The sequence below is a fragment of the Halichoeres trimaculatus genome, unplaced genomic scaffold (assembly GCF_033239565.1).
Source record: "Halichoeres trimaculatus isolate MK-OKI-2021-1 unplaced genomic scaffold, fHalTri1.1 fHalTri1_scaffold_10, whole genome shotgun sequence".
NCBI classification, from domain to species: Eukaryota; Metazoa; Chordata; class Actinopteri; order Labriformes; family Labridae; genus Halichoeres; species Halichoeres trimaculatus.
In genome coordinates this window covers 28641169-28660725 of record NW_027437187.1, presented here as the reverse complement: position 1 = coordinate 28660725, position 19557 = coordinate 28641169, and the positions used below count along the sequence as shown (strand labels likewise).

The 19557-nt window shown below is 42.3% G+C and overlaps 1 protein-coding gene across 1 annotated transcript in view; it reads right to left on the bottom strand.

Annotated features, from left to right (window-relative positions):
* LOC141796253 (mucin-2-like) overlaps window positions 1–19318 on the bottom strand; it is a 35784-nt gene extending 16466 nt beyond the window's left edge. Inside the window, exons 1-28 of the mRNA XM_074677250.1 lie at window positions 19240–19318; window positions 19059–19100; window positions 18708–18969; window positions 18492–18606; window positions 17840–17927; window positions 17359–17601; window positions 17109–17234; window positions 14668–14785; window positions 14434–14572; window positions 14217–14321; window positions 14062–14131; window positions 13848–13985; window positions 13575–13739; window positions 13394–13488; window positions 13160–13286; window positions 12814–13060; window positions 10311–10467; window positions 10057–10208; window positions 9805–9943; window positions 9620–9727; window positions 9347–9526; window positions 9021–9260; window positions 8765–8921; window positions 8498–8626; window positions 8171–8321; window positions 5336–5379; window positions 4979–5116; window positions 4226–4516 (exon numbers count right to left, since the gene is read on the bottom strand). Coding sequence (XP_074533351.1) covers window positions 4226–4516; window positions 4979–5116; window positions 5336–5379; window positions 8171–8321; window positions 8498–8626; window positions 8765–8921; window positions 9021–9260; window positions 9347–9526; window positions 9620–9727; window positions 9805–9943; window positions 10057–10208; window positions 10311–10467; window positions 12814–13060; window positions 13160–13286; window positions 13394–13488; window positions 13575–13739; window positions 13848–13985; window positions 14062–14131; window positions 14217–14321; window positions 14434–14572; window positions 14668–14785; window positions 17109–17234; window positions 17359–17601; window positions 17840–17927; window positions 18492–18606; window positions 18708–18969; window positions 19059–19100; window positions 19240–19318 — 4045 coding nt within the window. The remainder of the gene's footprint in view (window positions 1–4225; window positions 4517–4978; window positions 5117–5335; window positions 5380–8170; window positions 8322–8497; window positions 8627–8764; window positions 8922–9020; window positions 9261–9346; window positions 9527–9619; window positions 9728–9804; window positions 9944–10056; window positions 10209–10310; window positions 10468–12813; window positions 13061–13159; window positions 13287–13393; window positions 13489–13574; window positions 13740–13847; window positions 13986–14061; window positions 14132–14216; window positions 14322–14433; window positions 14573–14667; window positions 14786–17108; window positions 17235–17358; window positions 17602–17839; window positions 17928–18491; window positions 18607–18707; window positions 18970–19058; window positions 19101–19239) is intronic.
* Window positions 19319–19557: the final 239 nt, after the last annotated feature.

Genomic DNA, 19557 nt, shown 5'->3' with positions numbered 1-19557 from the left:
ACTGTGGAGGTTGTCCCTGGAATTGTGGTTGCTGTGGTAGTGGTAGGCTGTGGTGGGACTACTGTGGAGGTTGTCCCTGGGATTGTTGTTGCTGTGGTGGTGGTAGGCTGTGGTGGGACTACTGTGGAGGTGGTCCCTGGGATTGTTGTTGCTGTGGTAGTGGTAGGCTGTGGTGGGACTACTGTGGAGGTGGTTCCTGGGATTGTGGTTGCTGTGGTAGTGGTAGGCTGTGGTGGGACTACTGTGGAGGTTGTCCCTGGAATTGTTGTTGCTGTGGTAGTGGTAGGCTGTGGTGGGACTACTGTGGAGGTGGTCCCTGGGATTGTTGTTGCAGTTGTAGTGGAAGGCTGTGGTGGGACTACTGTGGAGGTGGTCCTTGGGATTGTTGTTGCTGTGGTAGTGGTAGGCTGTGGTGGGACTACTGTGGAGGTGGTCCCTGGGATTGTTGTTGCTGTGGGAGTGGTGGGCTGTGGTGGGACTACTGTGGAGGTTGTCCCTGGGATTGTTGTTGCTGTGGTAGTGGTAGGCTGTGGTGGGACTACTGTGGAGGTGGTCCCTGGGATTGTGGTTGCTGTGGTAGTGGTAGGCTGTGGTGGGACTACTGTGGAGGTTGTCCCTGGGATTGTTGTTGCTGTGGTAGTGGTAGGCTGTAGTGGGACTACTGTGGAGGTGGTCCCTGGGATTGTTGTTGCAGTTGTAGTGGTAGGCTGTGGTGGGACTACTGTGGAGGTTGTCCCTGGGATTGTGGTTGCTGTGGTAGTGGTAGGCTGTGGTGGGACTACTGTGGAGGTTGTCCCTGGGATTGTTGTTGCTGTGGTAGTGGTAGGCTGTGGTGGGACTACTGTGGAGGTGGTCCCTGGGATTGTTGTTGCAGTTGTAGTGGTAGGCTGTGGTGGGACTACTGTGGAGGTTGTCCCTGGGATTGTTGTTGCTGTGGTAGTGGTAGGCTGTGGTGGGACTACTGTGGAGGTGGTCCCTGGGATTGTTGTTGCTGTGGTAGTGGTAGGCTGTGGTGGGACTACTGTGGAGGTGGTTCCTGGGATTGTGGTTGCTGTGGTAGTGGTAGGCTGTGGTGGGACTACTGTGGAGGTTGTCCCTGGGATTGTTGTTGCTGTGGTAGTGGTGGGCTGTGGTGGGACTACTGTAGAGGTGGTCCCTGGGATTGTTGTTGCTGTGGGAGTGGTGGGCTGTGGTGGGACTACTGTGGAGGTGGTTTCTGGGATTGTGGTTGCTGTGGTAGTGGTAGGCTGTGGAGGGACTACTGTGGAGGTTGTCCCTGGAATTGTTGTTGCTGTGGTAGTGGTAGGCTGTGGTGGGACTACTGTAGAGGTGGTCCCTGGGATTGTTGTTGCAGTTGTAGTGGAAGGCTGTGGTGGGACTACTGTGGAGGTGGTCCTTGGGATTGTTGTTGCTGTGGTAGTGGTAGGCTGTGGTGGGACTACTGTGGAGGTGGTCCCTGGGATTGTTGTTGCTGTGGGAGTGGTGGGCTGTGGTGGGACTACTGTGGAGGTGGTCCCTGGGATTGTTGTTGCTGTGGTAGTGGTAGGCTGTGGTGGGACTACTGTGGAGGTGGTCCCTGGGATTGTGGTTGCTGTGGTAGTGGTAGGCTGTGGTGGGACTACTGTGGAGGTTGTCCCTGGGATTGTTGTTGCTGTGGTAGTGGTAGGCTGTGGTGGGACTACTGTGGAGGTGGTCCCTGGGATTGTTGTTGCAGTTGTAGTGGTAGGCTGTGGTGGGACTACTGTGGAGGTTGTCCCTGGGATTGTGGTTGCTGTGGTAGTGGTAGGCTGTGGTGGGACTACTGTGGAGGTTGTCCCTGGGATTGTTGTTGCAGTTGTAGTGGTAGGCTGTGGTGGGACTACTGTGGAGGTGGTCCCTGGGATTGTTGTTGCTGTGGTAGTGGTAGGCTGTGGTGGGACTACTGTGGAGGTGGTCCCTGGGATTGTGGTTGCTGTGGTAGTGGTAGGCTGTTTTGTGACAGCTGAAGTAGTTGTTATTGATGCCACAAATCTGTTGGGTATTGCTTCGTTTATGGTAGTGGGCTGTTGTGTCACTTCTGTGGAGGTGGTCCCTGAGATTGTTGTTGCCGTGGTAGTGGTAGGCTGTGGTGGGACTACTGTGGAGGTTGTCCCTGGGATTGTTGTTGCTGTGGTAGTGGTAGGCTGTGGTGGGACTACTGTGGAGGTGGTCCCTGGGATTGTTGTTGCAGTTGTAGTGGTAGGCTGTGGTGGGACTACTGTGGAGGTTGTCCCTGGGATTGTTGTTGCTGTGGTAGTGGTAGGCTGTGGTGGGACTACTGTGGAGGTGGTCCCTGGGATTGTTGTTGCTGTGGTAGTGGTAGGCTGTGGTGGGACTACTGTGGAGGTGGTTCCTGGGATTGTGGTTGCTGTGGTAGTGGTAGGCTGTGGTGGGACTACTGTGGAGGTTGTCCCTGGGATTGTTGTTGCTGTGGTAGTGGTGGGCTGTGGTGGGACTACTGTAGAGGTGGTCCCTGGGATTGTTGTTGCTGTGGGAGTGGTGGGCTGTGGTGGGACTACTGTGGAGGTGGTTTCTGGGATTGTGGTTGCTGTGGTAGTGGTAGGCTGTGGAGGGACTACTGTGGAGGTTGTCCCTGGAATTGTTGTTGCTGTGGTAGTGGTAGGCTGTGGTGGGACTACTGTAGAGGTGGTCCCTGGGATTGTTGTTGCTGTGGTAGTGGTAGGCTGTGGTGGGACTACTGTGGAGGTGGTCCCTGGGATTGTTGTTGCTGTGGGAGTGGTGGGCTGTGGTGGGACTACTGTGGAGGTGGTCCCTGGGATTGTTGTTGCTGTGGTAGTGGTAGGCTGTGGTGGGACTACTGTGGAGGTGGTCCCTGGGATTGTGGTTGCTGTGGTAGTGGTAGGCTGTGGTGGGACTACTGTGGAGGTTGTCCCTGGGATTGTTGTTGCTGTGGTAGTGGTAGGCTGTGGTGGGACTACTGTGGAGGTGGTCCCTGGGATTGTTGTTGCAGTTGTAGTGGTAGGCTGTGGTGGGACTACTGTGGAGGTTGTCCCTGGGATTGTGGTTGCTGTGGTAGTGGTAGGCTGTGGTGGGACTACTGTGGAGGTTGTCCCTGGGATTGTTGTTGCAGTTGTAGTGGTAGGCTGTGGTGGGACTACTGTGGAGGTGGTCCCTGGGATTGTTGTTGCTGTGGTAGTGGTAGGCTGTGGTGGGACTACTGTGGAGGTGGTCCCTGGGATTGTGGTTGCTGTGGTAGTGGTAGGCTGTTTTGTGACAGCTGAAGTAGTTGTTATTGATGCCACAAATCTGTTGGGTATTGCTTCGTTTATGGTAGTGGGCTGTTGTGTCACTTCTGTGGAGGTGGTCCCTGAGATTGTTGTTGCCGTGGTAGTGGTAGGCTGTGGTGGGACTACTGTGGAGGTTGTCCCTGGGATTGTTGTTGCTGTGGTAGTGGTAGGCTGTGGTGGGACTACTGTGGAGGTTGTCCCTGGGATTGTTGTTGCTGTGGTAGTGGTAGGCTGTGGTGGGACTACTGTGGAGGTGGTTCCTGGGATTGTGGTTGCTGTGGTAGTGGTAGGCTGTGGTGGGACTACTGTGGAGGTTGTCCCTGGGATTGTTGTTGCTGTGGTAGTGGTAGGCTGTGGTGGGACTACTGTGGAGGTGGTTCCTGGGATTGTTGTTGCTGTGGTGGTGATGGGCTGTGGTGGGACTATTGTTGAGGTGGTTCCTGGGATTGTTGTTCCTATGGTCGTGGTGGGCTGTGGTGGGACAACTGTGGAGGTGGTCCCTGGGATTGTTGTTGCTGTGGTAGTGGTAGGCTGTGGTGGGACTACTGTGGAGGTGGTCCCTTGGATTGTTGTTGCTGTTGTAGTGGTAGGCTGTGGTGGGACTACTGTGGAGGTTGTCCCTGGGATTGTTGTTGCTGTGGTGGTGGTGGGCTGTGGTGGGACTACTGTGGAGGTGGTCCCTGGGATTGTTGTTGCCGTGGTAGTGGTGGGCTGTGGTGGGACTACTGTGGAGGTGGTCCCTGGGATTGTTGTTGCCGTGGTAGTGGTAGGCTGTTTTGTGACAGCTGAAGTAGTTGTTATTGATGCCACAAATCTGTTGGGTATTGCTTCGTTTATGGTAGTGGGCTGTTGTGTCACTTCTGTGGAGGTGGTCCCTGAGATTGTTGTTGCCGTGGTAGTGGTAGGCTGTGGTGGGACTACTGTGGAGGTGGTTCCTGGGATTGTTGTCAGATTCACACATGTGTTTCTGCAACACTTAACTTGAATTTCAAAATCTTCACAGACTGGAACAGGGACCTGTTCATTTTTTTTACACAAAAGTCCAAGACTTTTATTACATACCACTTTTTGACCAAGGTTACTTAAAGGGGTATCTTTATGTTGTACAGCTCGGCAGTGGATGTCTTGTATTTCACTGCATGAACTAAGAGTTGTTTTTCTCATGTTTTCAATGAGTTCAGAGTCTCCATCGCTGTTCTCATCAGGGTAATTGCTGTTGATCCATTCTGTCCATTCACATCTATAGCAGTCTGCTTGTGTTGTTGAGGGCAGTAGTGGGATTTCTGTGGAGGTGGTCCCTGGGATTGTTGTTGCTGTGGTAGTGGTAGGCTGTGGTGGGACTACTGTGGAGGTGGTCCCTGGGATTGTTGTTGCTGTGGTAGTGGTAGGCTGTGGTGGGACTACTGTGGAGGTGGTCCCTGGGATTGTTGTTGCCGTGGTAGTGGTAGGCTGTTTTGTGACAGCTGAAGTAGTTGTTATTGATTCCACAAATCTGCTGGGTATTGCTTCGATTATGGTAGTGGGCTGTTGTGTCACTTCTGTGGAGGTGGTTCCTGGGATTTTAGATGCTGTGGTGTAGGAATTTTTAGAGTTTTATTGTTGAACAACTGCTTAATCAATATGACTCTCACTATAAGATTGCATTCAAGCTATTGTTTCACAGAAATTGTACTTCTTACTCAATTTTTCTGATTGACAAACTTTTTTCTCACCTGTTGTTGAAAAACTGAAGGTTGTGCTGGATGGTGGGCTTGTTGTAGAAGGGCATTTCTCGAACGCTATAGTTATGTTTCCATTTTCGCCACATGTAGCAGTAATACATGCGCCATCTCCATCATGTGTGTCATACACTACATCGCCATAATTATATTTGCGACTTCTGAACGTGCAATAGCAAGCTGTAATAAACATTATTGTAAGAAAATGTATGAATTTTTTTTCTTTTGGACACAAATTCTTTTTTTTCTCTTAAATGAACAGAATTTATTTTAAAGTAGATGTCTTGTTGACACCCCTACCAAGACAATTGAATAAAACAAAATAATTGGTTATGAAATGATGTAACTTACCCTTGACATCGTAGTTACACCTTTTCTCTGTTGACTGACAGTTGCTGAAATACAAATGAGAAATGAAAATGTGAAACTTTGCATTGCACAGATTTTAATTGGGATACTTTGGAATGGAATAACATTGCTCCCCTCCAGGGGACACCAAGATCAGTTTTAAGACTGATCTTGCTTGGTTTCAGTAGTAGTGCACAGCAGTAGTAGTGTATGCAGTTTGCTAGAATTTTTGGAGACAAAATGTGTCTGGTGCACTCATATAATTTCCTCCTACTTATTTTTGCTCATATTTGTTTTTTAATCCTTAAGTCTTTTACCGGAGCAAAGCTACATTAATCAAAAACACATATATAATTGATTGATCAACTGGTTACTTTTAGAAAGCAAGAACATATGTAATGTTACAATATGGTATTAAGATATTGCAAATAGGGATGCAACAATTAACTGGTTTTGTGATTAACCGCAACATCCAAACACCATTAGCATAATGGTCATTTAACCGTTATGCTCTGGTACACCATGTTTCTGTCCAAAAGTGGATATTATACTGGTACATTATTTTCAGCACAACCTGCACAGAACAAAAACAAAGTTATACCAGCAGTGCACCTGCTTAAAGTGTTCTGACTGTGATAAGACATGAAAGCTGCTACATCAGCTTAACAGGGCTCCACATTTTAACTGGCTCACTTGCCCAGATGTGCATCTAAAAGGCTCAGGGCCTACTGACTGTGCATTCCATTGGCCCTCTCTGCCAATTAAAGTACTGCCTTTAGAAATAAACACATAACCACATCATTTTTGTATGATTGCATAGCATTGTTTTGACAGTGATTAGTGTGAGATCATGGGGTTATTGACTGATTGTGTCGTGAGAGTGTTTCACGTCTGTCTCTTTGTACATGTTCCCATGCGTTAATGAAAGGCACCACTGCAGACAGCTCCACTGCTCTTTCCGCTTCCCCATCAATGCGCTACAAACAACAGATTAAACAACTGAACACAGATTGCGACGCAGGCTTTTACAAGTATATTTTACAAGTAACATGTTTTTAAACCTCTGGTTTCCAGTCAAAAGTTGGACAAGGTCCTTCCATAGTCTGTATAAAACATGGACATTGGCTATAGTGGCCATATTGGTAGCAGCAAGGGCTTCGCCTACAGCTAAAGGGCGCCTGTCGGTCACGTGACCCTCAGCTGTGCCTCTTCTTAGGGGAGCTCGCAATCTTAATATCCTCTGAACAGCTGAGTTAGAAAAAAATTCACCCCCCGTACAGTGGGTGCCGGTAGTAAAATTAGCGACTCAGACAGGAGACGTTTTTTGAACCAGACTGTAAATAGGTTAATTTCTGCTTTGAAAATGCCTTTTTTGGCTTGGTGTGTATGTGACTTCTGCTACTTTCAGAGCCAGCCTCAAGGGAACACTCGAGAAACAGCAGATTTAAGCACTTCTGCATTGTCTCATATTCCCAGACCAGAGGTTGCCGCTTGGGTCCTTCAAAATGTAAACAAAAGAAAATCAGCGTAACAGCTGAGGGAGAATGACAGAAATATGATACAAATTGTGAAAGCAAGAGACAGAGGAAGTTTGAGTCACTCTGGCGAGACTGCTGGAGCGAGCTGGGATATGATGCAGATAGTAATTAAGTCTTTTGCCAAATCTGCCTATCAGTGCAATCATGTGCAGACAAGTAGGTTGAGCACCTATAGAAAAAAGATGAAGTAGTGTAAGGCTAAACCTCAACAGCATTAACTTCAAACTTAATATAATCATGCTTGAGCAGTGCGTGGAGCACAAGACAACTTATGCAGCGTGTCGTGATGCCTTTAATGTAATTAACAAAGGAAAAATGCACATCAAACTAACGTGACACCTTTACATCACTGTCAAAACAATTTCACCCTGAGCAACCTTTAAGTGGCAAAGCAATATATGAAACACAAGTCTTTTGAACTTAATAAAATTAATCAATAATGAAAGGAAATTAGAATTAAATAAGCGCAATAATGTGACATGTTGTTTAAGAAAAAAATACAATTAAGAAAAGACATAATTTTCTCAACTATCTTCAAGCTTAATCCCTGGTATATTTGACACATATACAACACAGTGAGCAGGCTCATGTAATTGTGAACTGTTTGTAGTTTCAGAAAATAAGGCCCATGCCCCCACATCATATTAGTGTTTTTAAATATATTTTTCTTTGCAACTTCTATGAATTAGATACAATGAAATAGTGACACTTTTTGACATAGCATAGCAGCTTGGTTCAGTTTGTACAAAATTAGCCAAATTTGTTGAAACCAGGAAGAATGGTCTGTGTAAGCGACACGTCTGCAATAAACTGTTACAAAAGCTAACCAGTTGCTATTCCTGATGTCCTGGAATGCGTTAAAAATAACAGACATGACCACCAGGCATAAATAAAACAAAGTTGTTTTCTTCTTTTCTTAAATACTAGGGCTGAGACAATTTACTTTTCTCCCAATTTAATCTTTTATGATTTTGGGATACCAATTCAATACAAATTGTGATTTTTCTATATTTATGGTTTTTGAAATTCTTGTTTGCATTTTTAACACCAGGCCTAGTGAAAGAGTTAAATGATGATGATGATGTCTACAGACTATATCAGGAGCCATATTTTCTAGTATATTTTCTAGTATATTGCCTAGATTTTTTAGATGATGTAGACACTGTTTACTGGTTTTTTTTGGAGATTGGTAAATTAAATTAAAAAGACTATTTTTTCATATCAGTTTTCAGGGAAATGATAACATGGGTACCATTGATTTTGGCAAAAATCTCTAACAATTATGAGAAAACTGTCCTACCATATTTGACAGTTTTCAGTTGAAGGAATGGGATCCCCTTCATTGTAATGATTCCCGTCATCATCATAGCACCCACATTCTTCCTTTGAGACACATCTCATGGAAACTTCCTCCAAATATGATCGATCAGGTGGGCAACTTGGATAACAACCTTGAAAACAATGAAAAAGTCAGAAGCAAAACTAGTACAAAACAGCTCCAAGATGCCTAGCCTAAATCATTCAAAGTGAATAAAAGTTTATTCACGGAAATTCTTTATACCATCAAAGACTTCATTTTTTTTCTGCTCTGGGAATGAAAGTACAACCACCTTATTGTCAGTGTTACCTTCTAAAGGTTGAATATGATTGAAGCACTTTCCTGAGGGATTCCTGCAAGTTTTCATGCATGATTTTCCACATGGTTCATAATGCCATTCACATTCATCATCGGGGTTGTAGAAATCACAGAACATAGCTAGTGAAACAAAAAACGGGCAATTAATCAGTTACAAGAAATGATAACTTAATTCTGTGTGAATTTTTCCACAAAGATTACAAAGTTGTTACTGACAGATGGCAATGCTGAGGCTATCTTCTTACAAAGGGCACTTACGGCAGATAGTGGGTGTTCTCCATTTCACGCATGCCCCAACTTTATTACAAGCTGCTGCATAGTCTGCTACAGCGGAGCAGAAACAATCACAATCTCCACCTGCACTGCATGAACACGTGTCTCTCAAACAAGTAGCAAAAAAGTAATGAGGATCCACCTAAAAAGCATAGTTGTGAATGCAGTTTTTAGTTTAATTTCTTAAATGGAATCATTTTTGGCCACTAACTTAATCACATGACTTGTGTTTTATTTTTACCTTTGAATGACAAGGAGCAAATACTTGACTGTTGATGATACTGCAGTGTTTGAATGCCCATGCCTGTTTGTGTGAGTATAGAGTGCATAAATTGTCTTGGGGTTCTGAATCCGGGCAGGTTGGATCAACTCTCCAACTGTTTCCAAACCGAAATGCCTCAACCACAGCTTCTTTACCCCTGGTGATAAAGTCATTCTTGCTATTTCCGTCAAAATCCCCACACAATCCACAGACTTTTCTCTGAAATAAAATGAGAAGAGTCCGGTTTGTGATTAAGATGATCAGCTCATTAACTAATCTGGATGCCTGTTTATCTGTTTACCAACCTTGTATGCAGCGCTAACTTTGAGCATAACTGTTGTCTTCTTGTTCCAGGTAAGAACAAGACCATTCTTTGCTTCTACGGCAAGATATAAGCCTACAGGGAGGAATTTATATGGTATTTCCTTCCCTTTGCTTTGTTTAACAACTTTGACACCTTCCTCTGAAAGGATAATTTCCTTGTTCTGAAAGAAACACAACATACTCATTTATAATCTCACATATTTCATTCCAGTATCTTTAAAACTCTTCAAAAAGCTGGTCACAGTGTTTTGTACCCCTAAGTAGAGCTTGATCATAAGGGAGCAGGTGCTTTCAGTTGTTCCACATGGGACGTTCTCAACTACAACCCTAAAGCTGCCTTCCACATTGTCCCCACAGTGGTCCTGCAAGAAACGGTTGTCAGATTCTCAAAACATACCTTTAATAAATATCAAAGCTTCCTCATATGTTTGTTTTGTACCTGAGCTAAAATATAGCTACAGCCCCCTGTGAAAGAGAATTTCTTTTCATCAAAAGTGATGTAGCGTCCTTGGCCATGTAGGGTGCACATTCCACCACAGTGTTTGGTTGTGCAATTCCATGTTCTGCCCTTGCAAGTGCTACAATTTAAAACACAGGGTCATGTTAAATTAAGTACTTCCATTGAAAACACTGAACAGTAAGCCTTTAAGGTAATGTTATTCTGTGAAAAGGTTTAAAAAAAAAAGCTCACCAGGTGTTGCAGTCCACACTGACAGACTCTCCAGATTGATAAGTTTCTCCATTGTATGTGCAGGGACAGTTCTCCTCTGCAACACAGCCACCCTTGTCATCTGATAGCAGGCCATCTGGACACACACAGCCTGACATACACTGTTTGCTAACCTGTACAACATAAAACCAAAGTCTTTAACAAAATTCTCAGCTATTTAAAAAAACAAGTGTGTGATATGCACCAGCAGTTGTAAACAAAACTGTATTTCTTACGCATTCAGCTTCTGCTGTCTGGCAGCTTTTTTGGCATTCAGATCCCTTTTCACCAGGCTTTGCACTTGAGCAGTTGAAAAATACCATGGGACTCTTGCATGCTGTAGATAATAAGAATGTGTTACAAATAACACCAGTGCGTTTTGTGCTGCTCTTACTTTTATTTATAAGAAGGAATACTGTGATGAGCTGAGTGTTGTGTTCCTACATCCAGTAATGATGCCTCCTGTACAGCTGAATTTTCCATTACGACAGGAGCTGAAATGCACAGAAAGAGGGGTACATGAAAGTTACTATTATTTATAGATTGTCCCCCTTGACCATGTATCTGAAACAAAGTTAAGATTCTTTTGTCAAATGCACACACCTCCACAAAGAAAACTGAAAATGAAAGAAGACTTCACCTAGCTTTGGACAACAGTGTCTGTTAAGTGAAATTGTGAATTGTAAGAAACCCTTTCATAATAATAAGTGCTACTACACTTTTGAAATAATATCAAAATTATATTTAGACTAGGGCTGACAAAATCAAAGCATTAACGCAGATTAATCTCATCATGATTAATCAGATTAAGACACAGTTAACTCATCTGCTGCACAGAATGACTCAAAATAGCTGAAATGTTGCCGGCAATGCAATTTGGGCAGTTTGTCCAAGTAGATTTGAGCACCAAAAAATAAATAAATAAATAAATAAATTAATTAATTAATTAATGACAGAACAGTCGACCAACATAAAGAGTTATTCACACTCTGCAGGAAGAAGTTTTCTTTTCTGTTAGCACATCGGCTAATGGGTTGCCCAGCTTGCAACAAACCACGCTCTTGGAACCTCAGGGACTCAGTAAGTCTGCCTTGGACAAATTGACACAATTGCCAAATGAATCGCAACGAACTGAAGACCCAGTGATATCATCATGGACACAGGCTTTACTTTGCCTCTCAAGATGCACTGTTCAAGGATCCATCAAGAAGCACAAAGTTTTTTGTTGACGTGAACTGTAAAAGGTGTTTAATAAACACACTGAGTGCAAAAATATTTCCTCCTTTCTTGAGTCTGTTTGCTCATGCAAAATGAAACATGATTAATGTAGATTAAAGATTAATGATATTTAAATGATCTGAATTTTTAATCACTTGGCAGCACAAAACAAAATTCAAGTTAATTGTAGTATTTAAATATAAACGTTCTATCTATCTATCTACCTACAGACTTTATTAAGCCCAAGGAAAATGTGTGATCAATCATGATTAATTACAGAGTAGACGTGATTAACTTGATTACATTGATACTTGATATTACTAATTTAGACCAAAATGTGGGGAAACCTTGACCCCTTGACATCCTTCCCTTCCTCCACTTCTATTTGTCCTCCCCCTGCTTATCCCGTCCCAACAAAGCACATACTCAAAGTTTAGCATGTGCTAGTTAATCCTTTCCTACTTTGTTCCCTACTCTACCTTCTCGATCGACAGCCCAAGTCATCCCTCCTTATCTGGACCCCTACTCATCCTTCCCTACTAGGACCCCTACTCATCCTGCTCTACCTCGACACTAACTCAACTGTTCTTACTTTGACCACTCCCTATCCCCTTCCCTCAATCCCAATTATCCCTCCTTACTTTGAGCCCAACTCTCCCACAAATAGCTTTTTACTGAACTTCTGATTTTCTCACTTCCGGCGTGGCATAACGTTTGAATATTTGCAACTTTTTTGTGGCTTCTAGGTATCCAGGAAGCAACAGGTCAAGTTTTAGCTACTTTTGCTACTGCTGTTGTTTTGTACTATCAGGGGCCAAAAGTCTGCTGCTTTGGGAAACCAAGAAATGGTGGCTACAGCTTACAAATAAGGGTCTATTTACACGACAATGGTATTAGGGTGAAACACAAAAGTTTTGTTGCGTTTCTTCCCTGTGTTTACACTGAAATGGCGTTTAAGCCAACTTAAAATACAAACTTTTGAAAACGGCCTCCAAAATGGGATTTTTTTCTGAAACGCAGCCGACACAGTTGCCATGTAAACATTAAGCCGGCATTTTTAGCTGAAACGCTGATGTCACACTCCGCTTTGCACGAGTGCAAACAACAGGACAACAGTATCGTTGTCATGATCGTCGCAAACTACCGTGTTGTGCTTGTGCTGCTCAATCTGCTGTATATTCTGACTGTCTTTCAACAAAATGTGCATCTGTTTTTGTATTTGCTAATGCACCAGATGATCGGCTCAACTCTACTTGGGTGAAGATCTCCCAAAAGCAGCTTCTGGACAAGACAGTTATAGCGCCGACTACAGGCCTGGCATGCTCACTACAGCGTTTTTAGTCCCTCTGTGTTTCCATGTAAACCCAGATTTCTTTCACTGCATTTTAGCATTTTCAGATGAGACGTTGTTGTGTAAACGGGGCCTAAGCCTATCAAACACATATATAAATCAATGTTATCTCTGTTAAAAGTAAACAAGTGCGTTGTCGTTTAATTTTACAGAAGTATTCCAGTACTCACCAAGTTTGTCCTTGGATCTTTATAAGTTGTCCTGGGCTGACCTCTATGTCTTCCACAAAACAGGGGCATTTTGAGGCTATCTTACAACTTCCTTCATAGAAGTAAGTTCCTTCAGCACAGCCACAGCCATCAACAGGTGTGTGTTCAACCCCACATGTTAAGTCAGACTGGCTCAGGGAGCGACAGGTACGACCACAGCTTTCCATCTTGTAGTCAAACACAAGGTTGGAAGGGCATTGAGTTATCTCTTTGAAAGGAAAAAAAAAAAGTTTGAGGTTAGTTTAGAAAAGTTTGAATATTTTATAGTCAGATTTATTTTTCATAATTTCCTCTCCATTCCACTTACCGCAGGCAGTGTCCCTCCATTTACTCATAGAGACACCTTCAGCTTCGCATGCATGGACATAAGCAGAAAAAGCGCCACACATGCACTTCTCACTGTTGCCACAGACACAAGTGTCATACATACAATCCTATGAAGAGAAGAACCAAGAGTTGAAATGATAAGTAAATTGTTGAGTAAAACACATTCAGTAATTAAAAACACCTACGTGGGCTAAATATAGAGAAAACTTCTTACTTCTTCAAAATCTGCTGGGTCTACTACAGAATGGCATTTAGCGAAAAACCCTTTTGGATCCGTCAGCTTGGTGCACCAGTGTTCCCCATATTCCTCTACAAAATCAAATAAACATGTTTACTGACAGACTGTTGTGAGGACTGATCTCTTTTGAAAAAAAAAAAAAAAGTCTTTTATCTACCTTTGTCTACACTTGAGCTACAGGGGCTCTCAAGTCTGCAGATTGCAGCAGGACAATTTGGTTTGCTCCTCCATGAATCGGCATATAATGCAGCTGTTCCTTCGATCATTCCGTTTGTAGCTTTAAAATCATCCGCTTCCATGTCATTAAAATTTCCACAAAGACCTGGATTAAGAAAATGATTAGGACTTTATAAATAACTCAAAAAACACTCCCCTCAGAATAAAGATACTTGATTGAGTTTTAAAGCAGCGCTTCAGAAATGAAACATACCCTTGAGATTTCCTTTGTTGGACACACCGGATATGATGTGGACCTGCATAATGGGCTCTATTTGGATCTCAATATTAAGGTCATACCTGGTGCTGATGATAATGTAGGACATTGATGGTTTGAAAACAATAAAGTCATCTGAAAGTAAAAAAAAGCAGTGTTACATTTATGAAAACTTGGCATACATGTTTAATCTCTGCTGAAAACCACTTACCTGTGATGAATGGCAGTTGAGTGTTGAATTTGTTGAAAGACACCTTTCCATGAACATTAACTTCAAGCAGCTGCAGTGGAAGTAAATTGGCAAGTAAATATTAAAACACTTTGAACAAGTATATGTAACATAACAACTGTATATTGTAACCTCACCATTTGGTTTGACAGCAGAAGAGTGACTGCAGTCAGACAAGTTGATCTGGTTGATTTTATACATTTGGACAGCTCACCGAGAACAGAAAAACTCCCACTTGTTGCCTGAAGTTAGGAAGATATAGACAAACCTTGTTACAAACCTATGGCTTTCCTCTGAGTATTGTGGGTTTTTTATGAATTATACAAGGGATTCATTTAAGTTTAAATACCACACCTTGGAGAGAACATAAGCGCAATCTCCATGGAAAGTGTATCGCTTATCATCAAAGGTGGTAACATGGGATCCACCCAGGATGGAGCATATACCTGGACAATCCACTCGCTCACAGCTCCACGAACCCTTGACGCATTTGCTGTCAACAAAGTTCAGTTAGTTTATCTCGTAAAGCTAATCTCGAATGAAAATGTTGTTAAAGTAGACATTACATAAAACTGAGCAGAGATGTACCAATTTTCACAAGTCCTCGAGAATCCTTCTCCTTCGTGGTATGACTTGCCTTCGTGTAAGCAAGGACACTGGGTCACAGGAACGCACCCTGTCTGCGTGATGTCATCAAAGACGGTCCCTTTAACAAAACATAAAAGCAGGATTAGTATCAAGCCATAAGTAAACTGCACTGCACAAATTCCACGAAGCGTCACATGTGAATGATAGATAAGTCTATGTCACTTCTTGACTGTTTAATCAGTACTTTAAAGGTCAAAATGAATAACTGAAGAATTTGGGGGGAAAACGCAATGAAAAACTTTTAGCATCAGAACTTTCCTTTTAAATATGCAAAGTGAAGTAAATATAAATAACTAATATTAGCTTAAGTAACACCTGATGAATCATCGTTACAATGCAAGAAGAGTCTGAAGATAATAAAGGTTGGCTGATGCCTAGTCAGTCTTAAAATGAAGAATTGATTCAGTTTTATAAAAAGTTGTCACCAAACATAGCCTGCGATTTAAAAAAAAACAAAAAAAAACTGCCAGATTCTTTGATGTGTTGATCATGTTTTTCACACACAAACTAGAAAAGTCAACTGTACACAACAGTAAATACAAAGCAGTAGACACATGTTTGTCAGTTTAGAAAGAAAACAACACAGGTCTTCTGAACTTTTTATTAGACTGTTGGCTAAGGATTAGGGCCATGGCTTAAAATAAATATTTTTTTATTTATTTAGATAAGAGTGTAATTTAACAAGATGCTCCACGTTCCTTATACATGTCAGGGTGGTTTGGCTGTTATTTCTTTCTGTTCCTCCAAAAAAATGCAAAAGCTAAATGTGAATTAGTAAGGGTTAATGCAGTCGGTAAGTCGAAGCCAATTTATCTTGACATGTAATATGGATCTGGATATGGATGGAGCCTTCTCTCCATGCTCTGTGTTAATTTCGTCCGTATTTCTGCTTAAGCTCAAGCATACAACCCAGCGGAGCAGTACCATTGGACACTGTTGAGGCAGTATTGCTGTTACTACTTGATATGTAACGCCAGTGAGACACAAAGAAGAAACAACAACAGCAGAACTGTAGACTGTAAACAGATTTTTTCAGGGAATAAGCTATCACGGCCAAATTGGGAGTGACGGGCGTGAGCACAGGAATAGGGTGCCCGTCAGTCATGTGACCTGAGCTGTGCCTCTGATTGGACTACCTCGCGATATCACTATCCTCTGAGCTGCCAAGCTAGAAAAAAATTCACCCCTTGTACAGTGTGTGCCAGTAGTGAAATTAGCAATTAAGACAGGAGAGGTTTTTTTTAACAAGGCTGTAAATAGGTTCATTTCTGCTGCGAAAACAACTTTTTTGGCTTGGTGTGTATATGACTTCTGGTACTTTCGAAACCAGCCTCAAGCGGACATTTGAGAAACAGCAGATTGTAGCACTTGACCATTGTCTTATACTCTTAGACGGGAGGTTGCTTGGGCAGAACCAAAATGCAGCTGCAGGGACAGTACAAACCACGCCCCCCTCAAATTGACTTCATAACCTCTTCTGTGGTGTCTCCTGTCCCTCTTGTGGCACTCCCACTCAAAGCCTTCACTGACTGTCAACACTGTAGGAATTATGAACATCTGCACCGAACACATTTAAAAACAGTACAACTGTTACACTACACTACACACACAACACACACACACTCAACAGACTGTTTTTGAGCTTTTTTTTGTGTGGTTGAAGTAATCTGTTTTCACAGTAATAACATTACTGTTTCTGCAGGTAGAGTCAGGTGACTTAATAAAAAAAAAGACAAAAAAACCCAAAGTTAAGGGATTCAAATTAACATGAGAATTTAAAAAAAAGGGGAAGAGCCCTTTCTGAACTATTATCCCCACCCTCTTTCTGCTCCACATACACAGACACTTGTCCCAAGCATGATTTGTAGGGGCATTTTTGTACAGAGCATGTTTGTAGCGGCTGTGGCTGCAGCTGGATCCTACTCACACTTTTTGAGGAAAAACATTGCGAGTTAGAGGTACATTAGCAATAATTTCTCCACAGTTGCCATATTTGTTTTTGAGTTTGTTGTCATAAACTTTTGACTCTGGGCTGGGCTGGGTGGATGTATTGGTTCACACCAATGTCAGCATAAAGGATGTGTGGAAGCGTAGCAGTGAGCAATGGTGATAATATTGTTTGATAGGAATACATTTTTATATGTAAAGAGAGTATAAACAGGCTTTTAGATTGGACTTCTTTCTCATAAATGACATATTTATTCTCTTAGGCTTACAACTTTACTTCAACTTTAATCTCATCACATTAGGACTTAATCTTGACTCAAATCTTGGGACATTAAGCCGTCATTTTGACTTTTATCTTGTTTTTGTTTTTTTGTACCATAGCCCTAATTCTGGTCTTACAACTAGCACATTTGCTTAGCGTTTTGTAAACTTACCCTTGGGACAGAAGCATCCATCTACACAGTGATCCTCACACAACTGGCTTCTCTCGCGGTTGGTGCAGGTGTCGCTGCAGGGGATACCACATTCCTGATACTCCATGTTGAAAGGGCAAGTTTCCGCTATTGAACCAACATACGGACACATTTAAACTAAAATCAGTCAATCTGATATTAAAAAAAAAAAAACAGACAGAAATCAATGCTTACTCGGAATACATCTGTATATTTTGTGTGCTATTCTCACCACATAGTTGTTCAGTCTTCCACTTTTGTGGTGTCCCACCAAGATGAGCGCACTGGCGGGAGAACTCTGTCACAGTTGAACACATGCATGTGGTTTTGTCGGAACAGTCGCAAAGGTCCTTTCCACAGGCTTCGATGAAGGAATCTGTATCTACCAGGTCTTGGCAGCTGGTGAAAGCAGGTCCTAACAGCAATTTCTCACACATGTCCTTCTGTGGGTCGGTGGGAAGGATCCATTTAAATTCTGTCACCCTGATAATACACGTAGAATTATTCAAAGTAGTTTCAGTTTACATACCTTGTATCTTTCGTATTTACATTCTTTATCTTTCCCTTCGTCACAAGTATCAGAGCCACCAGTCTTCCATTTCTCTGCATAAACTTCAAGCTCTGTAGAGTCCTCTATGAGAGAAAGAAGGGAGATTTAGCAAACCTAAATACTGATCATGAGGAGACTGTGTTAGACTTGCTTTGTTATTTACCGGATATTGTGAATTCGTCATTTGGGATGCCATTAAAATCCCCACACAAGCCGCAAGTTTGGTTCTTGAATTTTGGGTGCAGCTCAATCTTAAAACGAGGGAAAGAGAAGATTAAATTGAAATGCAGAAGTAAGGATGAAATTGCCTAGCTTCAGATAAAATTGAGCAGTTTCAGCCTCTGTTTATGGTAGTCTAAGTTATATCTTTTCCTTTGTTTTTGAGGTAAAAGGTTAATTTTGAAAATCCATGAAGACTCTTTTACCTCTTTTTTTTGTTTGCGTTGATCCATGAATATTTTCTTTAACTGATCAAATAGTTCATGTTTGTACATGTTTTTTCATTTTTATTAACCCAAAGGATGTCAAAGACTGTCTCTGTCTTGTTTTTCCAAATGCACAAAGCAGTGTTGAAAAAAGCATCTCTAGTCCACTACTGTTCATAATAGAATTAGGTAATACTTCATCTGCGCCCAATCATCATTTAAGAAAGTTTTGTTTTTGTTTTTTTACACATCCATTGCACATGATCCTGGGGTAAATAAAGATTTTCTGTAAACCACACTGTGAATTGTCATAGCTTTGCATCTGTTTATATGTAAGTCACTAAAAAACTGATAAAAAAAGTTCATGGACACTAGTTATACTTTGCTTACCCATAAGGCGTTATCCTTAAACATCATAACAGACACCCCCAGCCTCGCTTCCACTTTAACATAAGAGGGAGTTTTTGTAACAGCAACGCCATGCTTGCTGTATGACTGCTTAACACTACAGAACAAAAAAGAAAGCATGATATTGAAAACATGAATCATTACTTCAACCACTTCATCAGTTAGTAGACATAGGCCAAACTATTATAGAAGACTTACACTTGATCTAGGACTTGAACTACATCCTGGTCAACTTTCACAGTAATTCCGTCCAGCTTCATCAAAATCTTTTTGATGCTGACGACACCTTGTTTTTTCTGCCGTTTGAGCTCAATGCTGAAGCTCTCATATTCATTCTTGCAGTCAGAAGCAAGGACATATTGGCACTTGAAGGGAAGCTGGAAGGAATCTCCATCAAAGTTACTGAAATGGAAGTTCCCCCATGTGCTGCAGAATTGGTCCAGGCGAGTAGATGCCACTTCTAGTTTGTGGGGGTAAATAACTCATTACGACACAGATCTGTTGTAGACTTTTTCTTTTTCTTTAACCTTGTGAAAAATAAAGACATACCTGTGATCTTTGGTGCACGTGCCAACTTCAGCTGGCTTGTGCCTTAAGAAGGAAAGGAATGCATACAGTTACAGCATGTAATTAACAATGACAGAATGTTTTTTTTCATACCTGATTTACTGAAATATTTGATTTTTAAATCTAATGTATCGACTCTCTTTGTCTTATGAAGCTGACATACCATCCTCGGCTGCAGATAGTGCCAGGCAGAGACCCAACCATGGTATCACCCACTCAAGTAGCATCCTGACCGCTCTCATGATCCTCGGTTAGACCGTTTTCTGACAGGGGTAAAAGAGCCAAATGGTCCTGCACCACTGATGGTGGAGTATTATAGTGCATTAGGTGTTTGCAGATTAGGAGGAGTTCAAGAGACATATTGGGTGTTAACTCTTGTGATTTCTGTCTCTACTTGGATCACACCCTCAAAGACGCTGCTTATGAAAACACTCCATCTCTTTTCCTCTGTGTCAAGAATAGGGATGTACGCATCAGGTTT